We start from the raw sequence: 16,133 nt of genomic DNA, 5'->3' as shown, positions 1-16,133 counted from the left end.
TGAGGAAAACAGCTCCCGAACGCTGTCTTTTGTGAGAGAGAAAGCACGGCAAGTAAGAAATGGCTATACACACACCTTGTCTGCAAAAGCAGTTGTTGCAGCCATTAGAGAGCTGTCAGTCAAAAAAATCACTCAGTTCCTTTGTTTGATCACATTGATTGACAGTTGGAAAGCCCCGCACAGACAGTGCGCTGGGTCTTCAGGTGTATTGCGCACATCCACGAGCCAGCTCGTGTCCACCTCCGAGCAGCGTGTCAGCAAACTGCAGTAACCCTGCACACCTGCCTCGGTCTGATCCTGAGTCCCAGTGGCTGAGCACGCTCTGCTCTCAAAACAGGATGTTCTCACGCAAAAGCATCGGTTGACCTAGCAAAGTGGTGAGCTGGGATGGCGTAGATATTCCATCCCTGTCTCCCTAAATTTAATTTCTGCAGTTTTTAAAAAATAGGTTTAGAGAGTTTGAGCTTGAAGCACCCTGACACTGCCCGATGAGTAGAAGGAAACTTTGCCGCGGGTCTCGTTCGCTCTTCCATGGCTCACCAGCCATATGGCCACTTCTCTGAGCCCGCTAATTACACACCCAACTCCTTGCTGGACAGATCCTCTTGGTTGATGCATAAGCGTCTAAAACTAAAAGGAAGCTTTTTATTTCCCCTGAAAACCTGTCTGCTCTCAGTTCTCTGCATCTCGGTAAATGGCACCATAATTCACACAGTTTCTAAACTAACTCATGAGATCCCCTGGGTATCCCTGATGGCCCCAGACTATCACCAGGGCTTGCTGAGTGTCCACAGACCCAGCCACTCTCCTTCACCTCCACTGCCGTCCTGAGCAGAGCCGCAAGCATCCCTTGCCTGGGCTAGGACACTGTACCTCTCGCTGGTCTGCCATGCTCTCTCCTGCCAGTCCTTTCTTGGCAGCAGGCAGAGCTCTCGTTTGAAGATGTGGATCCGGTGTTACCCTTGTTACCAGCTCCTTAATGGCTTCCTATTACAACTAGAACAAGATGTCAATTTCCTTCCTAGACCTACATGGCCCTGCATAATCCATCCTCTGCCTAATTTTCCACCTTCGTCCCTTCCTACTGCCCCATTCTGTTCATTCTCCCCAGATGTCCTGGCCCATGGCAGCTCCAAGAACACGTGGGGCCCTGTCATCAGGGTTTTTCATTTGCAGAGCTCTCTGCCTAAAATGTTCTTGCCCTGGGTCCTCCCTGGCCATTTCCTTTTAGTCCTTCAGCATTCGAGGTAAATTCCACTTGCACAAAGAAGACTTAGCCAGTCGCCCTTCCTGAAGCAAGCCCCCTGCCATTCCCTAAAATGAACCCTTTGACCCCCCCGCCTTAGCACTAAAGCAACTCTAAGCTTCTTACCCATTCTCTTTTCCATAGCTTTGCTAGGCGAGGGTACAGTAAATACTCAGTGAATACATTTGAATAATGAGTGAGTATAAAACATCAGATCCCACATGTGAGGTGGGATCAGTGCCAGGTAAGGTGTACCAGGTAAGGTGATGGAAGGGTAGGATTCTGGAACTTTCTAGCTCAATCATATTTAATCTAAATCACTGATGCAATTTAAAAAGAAAAAAGGCGCTGTTACCTGGACTATATTCTGACCAAGTTTGATTTTTGTAGACTTTTAGTAGATTAGTTTAAGGATATAGCTTTTTCTTAGTCTTTTAATCCCAGATTTTTTTTGAAGGAACACTGCACTAAATTTATGTCTTTTCCTGTATTGTTTATAAATTATTTAGTATTGCACTTTTAGTAACTTGGTTAAAAGGAAAATGAATTATAAGTAGCATGAAACCCAGTTACAGGAGAAGTGACTGTTTTTAGGGAATTAAAACTTGTGATGGAGAGTCAGAAGATATCTGATATTACTATGACAGAATATCCAGAAGAGGACTTGCACTTGACTGAGCTAGGAAAGTGGTTCTTCTAGTTTCCTCTTAGGGCATTTCCACCACACTAGAGGGGGCTGTTGTACTGAGTTTGCTTACTTAATGTTCAGAATAATCTTTTCATATAGATTTGCTATGGCTTTCCTTACACTGAGAATCCAAAATGTATAGGATAATGATTTATGCTCTTACATACTTCTCATATGGAAAACCAAATTTTTCTTCGGAGGAACCACTAGTCTTCATAGTCAAAGGGACTAAGTAGGTGTCCAGTATCTATGAAATCCTCCCCAATTCATAAGATTCAGATAAAGCGATCATCTCACAGCCCACATCAGACACATTTAATCAAAGATTCCTTTGGAAAGGTTGGAAGCTTTAATTGCATTAAAATGCCCAAAGATCCACTGAATTATTTTACTTATGCTTATTCTATGCTTTATTCTGTCAAGGTAGACAATAAGCCTTACTTTTGTACATTTGTATTGTATCACCACCTAGTAAAAGGTGAACCAAATTCTGCATTTAGCCATGAACTCCTGCTTGGGACCCAACAAAATTGTGTACTTATGGAATTAGTATGAACAATTGTATGTCTAGTTAAATTGAGAAAGAATTTTAGAGGATGAGAGTCTGACCCTATAGCACTTTAAGGACTTTTTAAAAAAAACTTTGTTTTACGACACTTAACTCTCTGATAGTCTATGAAGCATTTAGTTAACGATGTCTAGAACAGCAGAGCCTACTACATGTGAGAACCCGCAGTGTGCTAGGGAAGTAGGACTCTGTTTATTGGCGTGTAGGACTGAGCGGGTGTAGGACTGAGAGGGATGCACAAATCTGGAAGAAATTCACAGGTCATCTTGTGCTCAGAGAATGAAGTGGTCTGCCCAAGGCCACCCAATTAGGATTCCAGTTCTGACCTAGTCCACATCACTGTGACATGTGAGCCCTTCGGTCTTGAAGACTATATAGTTATATATATAGTTATATTCATAACTGTGAACAATACGTGGAACCCAGTAGTTCCCATTTTGCAAACAAAAAAGAGACTTTAAAAAATGCTTTAAAAGACATAGATAGGAAAAGTAGAGTACAGCACCATTGGAAACAGAATTAAGAAGGCTCGACCCCATATTCTGCCTCCAGCCACTAGGAGGCACTCCTTCCCAGAAGAAGCAAAAGATCGGTTAATGTGGTGGGAAGCAGAAAGTTCATTTCCCACATGAAGATTTTTACTTTTTATTTTATGTTTTAGCGGCCTATTACCCAATAATAAAATCCACTAGCAGAGTGGAGTAAAACTCTCTGTGTCGTGGTAAACGGCACGAGCCAGCCCCCTTCTCCCCGGTGCCGGGGTCCTCAGAGGCCCCCAGAGGATGCTGTCCATCACCCCTCTTCCCTTTCCCCACAGGACTGCTCTATGTCGGCTTTAGCGCCTGCATGTTTGGCCTCTACAGCTTCATGCCAGTCGTCATAAAGAAGACCAGTGCCACTTCAGTCAACCTCTCCCTGCTCACAGCAGATTTGTACAGCCTGTTCTGCGGACTGTTTCTCTTCCACTACAAGGTAAGTTGAGCCACTGTTCCCCTGTGAAGACAGTACTTGGTGGGAAATACACATACAGGTGGAAATGCCCTGTGGTGGGAAGCCCCAATTTTCTGGAAGGAAGTAGGAGGGCAACTCTGCGCTCCCAGTGCCCCCCACCCTCCTCCCCACCCTGGATCTGGATATTCACTTCCACTGGAACAGAGGCAAGAGACCTGTAACTACAGGCACTTAAAAGGGAAAAAGATAAGCGAAGGGCTTTTGGATCATGGGAGACAGTTTTTTTCTGATACCATTCAGCCCAGAAGCTACTCTTTTTCCAGCCTAAAGATAGGAAGATGGCCACAATTCCCAAACTAGAACCACAAAATGGATTCTAGCAAAGGCACTGGCAGGGCACATTCTCTTTGGAGCAGTGATCTAGTGCCTGCAATTTCTGTTTTGCTATTTTCATAGCAAGCATGAATGGAAAATGCTAACACACTGGAAATACTGTTTCTTCACTGAAAGATTAGGGCTTGGAGTCAATGAATGCAGAGATCTTGTGAAGGATTTGCAGCTCAGATATCAGCCCGAGGAAAAGAAGGAAGTGTTCGTTCTAAAGATAGCAGTCTCTTCAAATGCAAGACGACCCACGCTCACCCACACCCACGGCAGGCAGACCTCATCCGTTTGGGCTCCCTGAAGTCAGATGCTGTCTTATAAACACGGCATTCACTTCAGACATTAACAATCGATTAGGATTGGTATAGGAGAAGAGACCCAGTTCCCATTCTTTAGCTAGTCCTATTAGATAAGGGTCATTGGGGACCATGACCAGGGTGAAAAAGGATGAATATGAAGTATCCAAACCAGATAAGACCAAACTAGGACAGAGTAAAGAAGAGGCAGAAGAAAGAGAGATTACTCCAACCACTTCCAGCCAAAGACTTCACCAGTGATGTTACAGATAACACCACCAGCCCATCGGTGTGGCCAGCTGAAGGGGCCTCTTGGTGGGCGGGACATCTTCAACCAGGTCAACCCAGGTTTGGAGGTACCCTGTACTTGAAATGACCCGAGGCAAAGCAGCAGAAGTGAGTAATTGGAAATATGACTGGGTAAGCCAAAGTCATAGCCAACGACCAGACTCAGTAGGGCAGATGGGGGTGGAAAAGTGGTCACAAACAAGGTTAGCAGAGAGGACCAGAAGCAGATCTGGAAGACAAGAGGTGGAGAAAGTGGCCATGGCAGAGCACAGGGTTCAAGTGCTGAGTTCCTGTTTTACAAGGAGCCCTGTGCCCAGTGTGGTGGCAGAAATGACAGCTGTAAGAAACTGTGTGGGACTGCACAGCCTTTATACATCGTTTGTCATTGGTTTTGTCTAGATGGTCTCATCTCTGTCTCCTGAGCACACCCTGGTCCTCACGAGGGCAGGAAGTAGACTCACAGCACATTCCCCCATTGCTCCCTACTGCAAGGCTAGGAGGACCAGCTTCCCCAAGAAGCCCCCAGCAACACACCCAACTATTTTCCAGAGCCCTGGTCTTACTGTGTGGCATGTTGGCCGCCATTTTCCTTCTCTTACTCTATGGTCAGGCATCTATAGCTAGTGTGTTCCCAAGCGTGACTTGGATTCCCTGCAGTGATTCCTGTGGTTGTTTTGAGAAGTTCCTGAATTAGACAGATCCCCCTGAATTCTCTTTAAGGAAAGATGATTGAAAACTGTTGTTGTGACTGAGGACTGCAGGTTCTTCTCAGGCTGCCAAGATCCAGTCCAGCCCTTGGCATTCCTGAGAGTCTCCTTTCCCCAGGGGGACTGGCTCACCCTTCAGATCCACGGGCCACACCTCTGAGCCACGGAACTGGAATCTAGGGTTGTGTCTGGGAGAGTTTGTGCCATCACTAGGCTCCTCTGTGAAACTGATGTTCTCTGACAACTGAGAGGGACACCTGAAGAGCGCCCATTCCTATTGGAGTGTCTCTCCTGGCACTTGCACAGACTTCTGGTTAGACCAGGGGCTCTCCCCATCTTCCCCTCCCCCAGCCTTTGTGGGTTACTACGTACTTAGGATAAGGGAGTTAGCTGAAGAGGAAGCCATGTAGTAACCCTACATCATGCCATCAGAAGGGAGGCTGTGTTAGCTGAAAATTGAATGTTTGTGGTCATCAATTCGGAGATATCATGGTTGTTTTTACTTCTTAAAGCAATGTTTCACTACATACATGTATTTGTTGCTATCTAACAGACACATTTCTTTAATGCAACGATGGATTCAGTGCAACAAGTATTTTATATCATTAAAATTGATTCCTATTGTCTTTTTTAAAAATAAGCTTTTAAGATAATAACAGATACACATGCAGTTTTCAGAAATAATACAAGGAAATCCCCATTTGCCCTTTACCTAGTTTCCCCCATTGGTAACATCTTGCAAAATTATAACACAACATCAGGATATGAACACCAAGGCCATGGGCACACAGAACATTTCCCTCCAACAAAGGCTCACATTGCCTTTCACCACCAGACCTACTTGCCTCTCCCCCACCTCCATAATGCTGCAGAATCTTGTTTCTGTTCCCCGTTTCTCTAAATTTGTCACTTCAAGAATGGTATGTACAGTGTATAACCTTTTGGCTGTGACCTTTTTCACTCAGCATAATTAGAGATCCATACAGATTGTTTCCTATGTCAGGAGCCCATTCCTTTTTATTGCTGAGTGCTATTCCATAATATGGATATACCACAGTTTATTTAACCATTCCCTCAGTGAAGAACATCTGGCTTTTCTCTTTTTGGGGCTATTACAAATAAAGCTGCTCTGGACATTTATGTACAGGTTCTTCTATGAACAGTTTTCAGTGCTTTGAAATAAACACCCGGGAGTCCACTTGCCAGGCATACAGTCGTAACATGTTTAGTTTTGTAAGAAACTGCCAGACTGCTTTCCAGAGTGGTCTATTGTCTTTTATTAGAAATACATATTCGTTGTGAGAAAAAGTCAGAAAATATAGATAGGTACTGTTATACATTGGTACAGTTTTATAGTATATACATTAATATTATGGTAACTAATATTACAATATAGACAATGTTCTACTCCTTTCCCTTTATTCTCAGTGTGCTTACAGTTGACTCCTTACCTCTTAGTTCTTGAATTAACACTGCCTTGTAGTGTTCTTTAATTCTTTTATGAACAATATTATTTATTATCTGCAAAAAAATAAGTTAAATACTCAACTTTAATCTTAATAATAATAATAAACCCTTCCCCTTGCCTATTTTCTTTTCTTTTTTTTTTTTTTTAAGATTTTATTTATTTGACAGAGATCACAAGTAGGCAGAGAGGCATGCAGAGAAACGGTGGGGCGGGGCGAGGGGGGGCTGGCGGCGCGGAAGTAGTCTCCCTGCTGAGCAGAGAGCCCAATGCGGGGCTCGATCCCAGGACTCTGGGATCATGACCCGAGCTGAAGGCAGAGGCTTTAACCCACTGAGCCACCCAGGCACCCCCTCCCCTTGCCTATTTTCTAAAAGAATCTTCCAAGCACTGCTTGAATTTGTAGTCAAATAGTCTTTGTTTGGCAAATTCAGGATTTTCTTTTTCCTGGGATTCCAGCTTGCCAGCCTCTGAAATTGCCCTTGGGAAGCCCAGAGATGGGAGGCGCTCTAGAGCGGGGAGAAGGGTGGCTCTGAGTGGCTTAGAGGTTTCCACGACAGCCAGATGGGCCATCTCAGAAAACTGATTTTTAAAGAATGCTTATTGGAGGTAACTTTATCATTATGAGCAGTTGATAGTCAGTGGAAAATTCTTGGTAAATTTTGCAAAATTCACAAAAATGGTGATGTCAGGGGATGGAGTGTATGTCTGTGTGTTTAAGGTTGGGGAAAAGGTGGTTATATCTTCATGTCTTCTTTGAAGAAATGTCTGTTTAAATTTTTTGCCCATTTTAATTTGGTTAATTTTTAAATCACTGATTGCGATATTTCTTTATATATTCTGGGTAGTGTACACCTATCAGATACATGATGATAAATATTTTCTCCCACTCGGTGGTTACTTTTCATTTTTTTGTTAGTTTCCCTGGAAGTGTAAAGGGTTTTAATTTTGATGAAGTCCAATTTATCAATCTGGGTTTACTTTTTAAAATGTGAAAGGAGCCAGGCCAGTCCCACCAGGGACACTGGGGCCACCAAGTCTTCCCTGGTGTCCCCAACTATGGCTCTCTCTAGGGCTGCTCAGTGATGATTGCCCCTTGCCTCCGATTGCCTGCTCTCAGGGGATGGAGGAAAGACACACCTAAGGGAAAGAAAATCCAGTTCAGGGGAGGGTGACTTGAATAATAATAAACTTATATATATATCCTATATATATATAAATATAGTTCAAGTCACTATATGCAGAGTGTAGTGGGGAAGTGAGTTTAAGCCAGTGACCCTAAACCTCGACTGCACATTGGAATCACCTGAAGAGTTTAAAAAATGGTGCTGCTTGGGTCCTACTCCCATTGATTCTGATTTATGCTGTCCGCAGTATGACGGCCTGGGCATTAGATTTGTCAAGGCTCCCAAGATGATCCTATTATGCGGCGGCAGGCACGTGGACCTAGGACCAAAGGGCAAAGATTCTAAGATTCTAGCTAAATATAAAGACATCTTGTTAGCAGTTAGTCATCTGAAAGTGGAATTGACTGTCTCAGGAGCTCTTTTTGCTGGAGGAAGCTGGACAGGAGCGTGAGAGGGGCAATGTGGAGGAGCCTCCCACTTCAGCCCTGAGAACTGACCGGTGACTGCTGAGATCTCATTTGATTTTCCTACAGTCTGCACATATAGTTTACTCCTTCACTTAATCATGATGTCTCGCCTCCAGATAACCTTCTGGTAGGGTTATAAATATCTGCAAATAGCCCTCCCAGATGTTGCTTACTGAGGCAGAACTAAATGATAAAGTGAACCTCTCCTACCCAACATTGATTATTTGCTTTTTCTCACTTTCCACCCTTGGGGGAAAAAAAAAATCCATTTCCTTCCCCACCCTTCAGTCCACTGTCTGTACCTTCTCTTCCTTTTGTGCTGACCAGACATGAAGCCCCATGTCCCAGGGAGGCAAATGACTAGATTCTGCATTAGACACCTGCATGGTGCAGCACTCTGGCAAATTCTGTTTTACAAGACTTTTGAGAAGTGGGTATCTTTTTCTTTTGTTATTACCTGATGACAGTATTGAATCCAGAACACTAAACCCATAGCAATCTGTGGAAAGTGTAGGAAATTAGTTTTATTAGGCCTCAGACATCCCCCAAAACCAAACCCAGGAAGGGATTTCCATGAGAGCTTTACAGCTTGAGGGTGTGTTGGCTTTTCAAGGTTAGAGCTTGATCAGTTATGAACTCTTTCCCCTTATATTTATTGTACAAACAGGACACTTTTGAAATGGAAAGGATTTGATTCCTATGGCCGCTCAAACAAATTACCACATAGTTAGTGACATACATCAATACAAATTTATTATCATACAGCACCGGAGGTCAGAAGTCTCACTGGGCTAAAATTGCTCACAGAGCTCTGTGGCTTCTGGAGGCTCAAGGGGAGAATCTGTTTCCTTGCCCTTTCCAGCTTCTAGAGGCGGTCTGTAGTCCTTGGCTTGTGGCCCCTCCCTCTATCTGGAAAGCCAGCAGTAAAGCATCTTCAAATCTGACCCTCTGTGAGCATATGGGGCTGACCCAGATCACCCAGGATCATCTCCCCAGGCTCTTGGTTTACTCATATCTGCAGAGTCTATTTTACACAAAGAGTAATGCATCCACAGGAGCTGGGGAGCCATTGTTCCACCTATAGCACAAGAGGACTATTAATAATTACACCAAGACAAGTGAGGGAATATTGACACCACGCTGGGCCTGCTGGGACATGTGGCTGTGATTATTATTCTTTTTTTATGGATGTTTATGCATATGTTCTTATTTATCATTTTTTTATTGTATTCTGTTAGTCACCATACAATACATCATTAGTTTTTGATGTACTCTTCCATGATTCATTGTTTGCATATAACAACCAGTGCTCCATGCAATACGTGCCCTCCTTAATACCCACCACCAGGCTCACCCGACCCCCCACCTCCCTCCCATCCAAAACCCTGTTTGTTTCTCAGAGTACGCAGTCTCTTATGGTTTGTCTCCCCCTCCAATTTCCCCCAACTCACTTCTCTCCATCTCCGCCTGTCCTCCATGTTATTCCTTAGGCTCCACAAGTAAGTGAAACTATATGATAATTGACTTCTCTGCTTGACTTATTTCCGTCAGCATAATCTCCTCCATGTATCCATGTTGCATCCATGTTGATGCAAATGTTGGGTATTTATTTTTTCTGATGGCTGAGTAATATTCCATTGTGCATATGGACCATATCTTCTTTATCCATCCATCTGTTGAAGGGCATCTTGGCTCTTTGCACACTTTGGTGATTGTGGCCATTGCTGCTATGAACGTTGGGGTATACATAGCTCTTCTTTACCCTACATCTATATCTTTGGGGTAAAGACCCAGTAGTGCAATTGCTGGGCCATAGGGAAACTCTATTTTTAATTTTTTGAGAAACCTCCACACTGTTCTCCAAAGTGGCTGCACTAACTTGCATTCCCACCAAGAGTGTAAGAGGCTCCCCTCTCTCCACATCCTCGCCAACTGGCTGGTGCTCATTAGAAGCTGCATCTGGTCATGAAGACACATTCTCCACCCAGACAGACACTGCACTCTGTTGACTTTAACAACCGACTTTCAAGTCGTTCTGGTCACCTCCTCATATGTGACTTTAGCAAAGAGAATACCCAGGCATGCGTGGAGGAAAAGGATGGGGGCAGGAGGGCTACTGGCTATCTCTTGGATGAAGTATGAATCCAGCAGCCTGGGGTGATAAGCAGAGCATGGCCTGCCACATCAAAGGAGCCTTAAGTGTGGCTTCTTTTTACTCTTTAAGTACTTTGAGCCAGTTATTTATTCTTTCCCAACTTCAAGGTGATGAGACCTTCCTTAGGGAGTTTTTGAAGGCAGTAGATAATGTGTAGTATAGAAATGTGTAGATGTATACATATATACAAATGTTGTATATGTGCATTTGATGTATAGAATGTATAGAAACGTGACCAAATTGTGATGAGTTTCTCTGATTAAATGTGCGCCTCAGAACTAGTAATCCCTGCCTCATTACATTTTTAGGATACTAACTTATTTTAAGATTTTTGTAAGTAGGTGTAGTTTTTAGCAATTTTTTGTGAGTTTTTCCTCTTATGCCTTGTTTGAAAAGGCAAAACATAGAAAATATAATATTCATCATTTTCAGCTGAATTCCCTCATTGCTTACAATAGAATTTTTAGGTGATAGCCATAAATACAAAACATTTGGGAGCTGTTAAAATAAAATGCCAATAAATTCTTTTACAATATGCCATCATACGCTGAACATTCTTCAGGAAAAAAGCAGCCAATGTTGAATATGCAGAATATTCCCTTTTGCTTGACATTTAAAATAGAAAATGGTTTACTTCACACATTTTGCTATTAGTTTTTCAAGGCTTAATACTGTCACAGAATAGCTATAATAAAGTTGAGAGTAATTTCATAAGGTTATTTTTGTAACTGTATCAAAATAAATATGAAATTCATAGAGAAGAAATGAACATTGTAAGTTCTCTCCTAGTTCCCTTTAAAATTTCCCTCTAGGCCACTGGCTTATATGGTTCCCCACTGAGCAGCCTGAAACCACAGGTGATCTTGTTGGAAGACTAACATTTTAGGAAATTAAGGGCTCCATAAAACTTACATTCTTACCTTAGGAAAATGTTTTTGTCATCCAAATATTCACTCCTAAAAAAGGGGGAGAGAGAAATTTCAAAGTCCTGTGTCCAACAAGTCTATTTCATCTATTCTGGGTAATGTGATTCATGTGAATTTTTTAGAATTTTTTTAGAATTTCATCTGTATGAACTTCATGTATGTATGAAGAACTGTAAGAACTTCGTTAGACTAGATGCTGCATGGTTTTGGCTCATCTGTATATCTGATACATTTTGTATAATTGCTGGGAGTTGTTTTCGACAAGTAATCATAAAAGTGTCTTACCTTGTCAACTATTTATTCTAACAATCCAGGTTATTTCCTCAGAGGACAGGTGTAGTCTCATGATCTCCCTTGACCCCATCTGTCAGCCACTAAAAATTTCATCCCACCTGTGCCATTTTCTCTTACCGGTTTTGTTGTTGTTGTTATAAGAGATTTGGCAAGAAAACTTTAATAACCCTGGATGTGGGGATAATTTAATAACATATGATTATAAACTAAATTTAAAAGAACTTCATCCAGCAAATATTTATTTATTCTATGCCTGCTATGTGCCAGGCACTGCTTGGGTCCTTAACTTTTCATTTATAAATAAAGATGGTAAGAACACCCAAAATCACCAGGTGGATTAATGCAAAGGCTGAGATTCCAAACCACTGAAACTTGAATAGACCAGCCATCTCAAGCATCCTGAACATCTGAGTGCCAATGCCAGAGAGTTTGCAGAGATTGTGTTAACAGCAGAATCTTTCATTTGCTGTGGATCAGAATCTGGAGCCAAGCAACCATGTTGATCCTCTGCAGTGATGAGCAATTTGATTAATGGAACTGCACTTGAAAAGCCAGGTCAGGCATCCTCAGCCTGAGGCAGCCACGGAGCAGAAAAGTGATAGTATATGTCTTCCTTACAAAAATACCCCCATAAGCAGTTTGTTGTATTTCTTCTTGTAAGAGTGGCATCTTCAAAGGCTATGATTTTTAAGTTTAGAGTACTAAAATAGGATTATAAATGGGAGATTTTTAACACTTAACCTTTATGACTCTTTTTATATTTTTTAAACTGTCACTGGTGAGTAGAGAATTGGAAAAATTGGCCTCCTTGAGGCCCCGGGGCATTTCACATAAAATATCGAGGTGAGAGAGTGATGAATATTTGAACTTGGTTTCCCCCTGCCTGGAAACTCAGTAGTGTCTTTTGAGATCACCGTCTTTCTAAACTGGTTAGGGTAAGTGTTGCCAGCTTCTGTGGGTGGGGGAGAGTGCTTCTCATGCAGCCATTCAGAAACCCAGACTCCTTCCATGTTGTGGCTCTGCCATCCTTAAAGGCAGGGATTAACAAACCGTGATCTGGAAGCCAGCCCCTTTTCTTGGCGAATATGGCTTTATTGGAATGCAATTGTGCCCATTCCTTTCTGTATTAACCATGGCTGTTATTGCTTTATAGCAATAGCGTTGAGTAGTTGTGACAGAGACCACGTGATCCACATGCCTAAAATATTTGCTATGTAGCCCTTTAAGAAAAAATTTGCCAGCCCGTGGGCTAGGTTTTTGGAGTCCTTTGCAGGGCTATCTGTTGAGACAAACTCGAGACTTTAATGGCTCTGTCTAGAGTAGTATAGATAACCTCTTCCTTATTCTTTTGGCCAGAACTCCAGCACATGGCCACACCTGATTGCAAGGGAAGCTGGGAAACGTAGTCAAGTTGTTTGTAGAGGAAGAATGGAAAATAGGCTTAGTGAACCCATAGCCAGTCTCTGCCACATTAGCAATTTCCATATACTAGAAGTACTGGAAGGATTAGAGAAATTGGGGATAAACCGTGAAGCAAGTCCAAACTGATGGCCAGATATCAAAACTCCTTTTATGTGTATCTATTCATAAACTCCACATCACAAACAACTATTATGAACTCACATCATCAGCACAAGCTGTAGAGGAAAATAGAATGAGCTAGAGGAGTTGCAGAAGTTTCAAATGGAAAGGTTTGTGGTTGCTGTGGAGTGTGGCCAAGAAAAACCAGCTAGTTGTTTCCCAAGAGAATGCATGGGATGTGCTTGTCACCAGGTGCACAGTCCAGTCCCTCCAGCATACTCAGACACCTAATTTTGTCACCAGACCTGTATGTGTCTTTCTCCCGTGGACTAGAATATTGATGACACAAGTTCATAGAAATCACAGCATCAGCTTGCTGAGATAAAGAACAAAGGTTGGCTCAAACATGAGGGCTGAAGCAAGGCCACTACTCTGCACATCTTCAGGGGCTCCCATGGATGGAAGATTTATTTTCTACTCTGTATTTAAAGTGTTGAGAGTTTTTAGGTGGCCCCTTCCGTGAAAGGTAATACTGTCCCTCCCTCATTTCCTGACTTCTTTGTACTCTTTTTATATTGCCCATGATTTTAATAGTTAACTTTTATCAGTATAATCCCTAGGGATTTAACCCCATTTACCTGAAATGTAGACCCTTCTTTCCTGAATTCTTTATTTTGCTTTATCTCTTACTTGGCTGGATTTCATCAGTACTGGTAATGTCAGGAAGCAGTATATGGTTGTACAGGCTGTCCATAATGCAATTTGCCCATCTCTAGGGAATATTTCCCTGCAGATGATAGTCAAGTGCCTTGAAGAAAGAGACACTTCATAGTCACTGGAGAAGTGCCATTGGGCTGGTGGTGGGTCTGTCAGGAAATGATCACAGGGGCTGTTATCTTCCAAGTCTTTGCTTCCTTGAAAACATTTCTTATATATATTTGTATTCAAAGGATAATTTTCCTAGGTTACATTTTCTTTTTCTCAGAACTTTATAGTTACTGGGACTTGTTTTTTTTTTGTTTTTTGAAAAATTGAGCACTGCCTCCAGTCCTTTTCAGTCTTTTGAATTATTGGATTTTATCATTCAGTAGGAGCCTACAGGTGTCATATCTCTGGGTTCTTTTTGTTTGAGAAGATCTCTGATGTCTTTACATTTGTAGGTCAGCTTGGTCTGTGACCTATGCCACTCCCAGAGATGCAATGTCTTGGGAGCCTTGAACTACCTGCTCCACCCCCAGTTCATTAAAGAGCCCCAGATAATGGTAGATTCCAATCCTCACCCACCCCGCCTCCTTTGAGAATCTGAGGAAGTGGGAAAGGGTTTTTGTTCCTGAGAATGTTTCCTTGATTTTTTTCCTGAGTTTGCCTAATCATCACTTAACCTACTCTCTCTAAATTAGAGACTTGAAAGTATATTCACCAAAATATGAACATGCATCCAAGGGCAGACAGAATAAGAGAGCTGTCATATGCCTGAGCCCAGGCTCCAGAGTCAGACCACCCAGGTGTCAATTTCAGCTCCCCCTCTACCAAGAGGTCCCTATCTTTTCTATGTTATGGGTCCCTTTCTTAGTCTGGTAAACCCTAGAGAGATCCCTTTCACAATGTTTTTAAATGTCTAAAATAAAACACATAGCATTACAAAGCAGGCTGATTATATTAAAATAAAGTTTTCAAAATATTTTTAAATGAGATGATATAGTAATACACATATTCTTTATCTCTAGAAGCACACTTGATAACTACTGTTGTTTCAAAACAGTGATGAGTGCAGGTCTTTCTCTGCAGCAGTTGTTAATGTGATATGAAAATATATGTGATTTCTTTTTTTTTAATATTTATTTATTTATTTAACAGAGAGAGAGAGAGAGAGAGAGAGATCACAAGTAGGCAGAGAGGCAGGCAGAGAGAGAGGGAGAAGCAGGCTCCCCACTGAGCAGAGAGCCCCATGCAGGGCTCGATCTCAGGACCCTGAGATCATGACCTGAGCCGAAGGCAGAGGCTTAACCCTTGAGCCACCCAGGCGCCCCAATATATGTGATTTCTACTGGCTAAAAGTCTAAGGTACTGCTAGTACTAATAGAGCTCATCGCTTACATTTATAATGAAGAAATGCTAGATTTCAGTTAGATGTCAGTGAGAATCAAAAATCCTGTGTCTCTGCCTAGGTTTACAGCACCTCTGAATTCGATACAGGAATCCCTGATTCTACCAGTTAAACAGCCTTGTGCCAAAGTTACTTAACTTCTGTTATCTGTAAGTTCTCCATCAGCAAATGGGGGTCATAACAGTAGATACTGTGTAACTAGCCAGTTCCCTCTATAGAAATGAATACAGGAATGTAAATCACTTAACTGCAGTGTCTGACACACTGAACACTCAATAAATAATGCCATTATTAATGATGGTAGAATTTTGAGTTGCTGATATTTTATGTTCTGCACACTTTGAAGTATTGCATAAATTATGCATTGGTGAAACGATATACATATATTATTTTTATAAACATAAAACTATGAAGTTATTTTTACTTTGAAAATACATAAAGCTTGCAATTCCCTCAAATAAATACATATCTCTGCCACTGAAAAATGGGACTGAATTGCAACCAGACACTGATTAGAAGGTTTAAATGGTTTATTTTCAGTTTTAATGGACAAGCGTGAACACAAAGGGCAAGTGCTTCTTTGTGTCTGTTTTCCTCATTATTTTCACAGAACTAAAACTCTTTGCTCATTATATTGCTAAGCACTAACTTAGTCATAGGCTTAGTCTCTATCTCATTTAAGTCTTTTTTGGGATGTGGTTTTATTTAAAAAAAAAAATACATTGTAAACCATTCTGTGGAGTCTCAGATTTAGCAAGGTCTCTCAGTTGAACTTGGATGTGAATTTGGTTAGCGCTTTCAGACCCAGGTCCTTCTTGATGCTCCAGGGAACCAGGCATGAACATGCAGGAGAGGAGCTATTTCCTGTTGCTCTGTGGGCATCTGTCTCCACAGTTATTAATTGCCTTGGTATTTCCTCTATGTGCTAATGATTCTATCTTTA

At 42.0% G+C, this 16,133-nt stretch overlaps 1 protein-coding gene across 6 annotated transcripts in view; it reads left to right on the top strand.

Annotated features, from left to right (window-relative positions):
- SLC35F1 (solute carrier family 35 member F1) overlaps positions 1-16,133 on the top strand; it is a 391,058-nt gene that overhangs the window by 356,417 nt on the left and 18,508 nt on the right. For all 6 annotated transcript variants that reach the window (XM_032339696.1, XM_032339699.1, XM_032339695.1 and 3 more), the window contains one exon: positions 3,320-3,474. In XM_032339696.1, coding sequence (XP_032195587.1) covers positions 3,320-3,474 — 155 coding nt within the window. The remainder of the gene's footprint in view (positions 1-3,319; positions 3,475-16,133) is intronic.

The sequence above is a fragment of the Mustela erminea genome, chromosome 4 (assembly GCF_009829155.1).
Source record: "Mustela erminea isolate mMusErm1 chromosome 4, mMusErm1.Pri, whole genome shotgun sequence".
In the NCBI taxonomy this organism is placed as follows: Eukaryota; Metazoa; Chordata; class Mammalia; order Carnivora; family Mustelidae; genus Mustela; species Mustela erminea.
The sequence above is the reverse complement of the archived record's forward strand: the minus strand, read 5'-3'. Positions and strand labels throughout refer to the sequence as shown.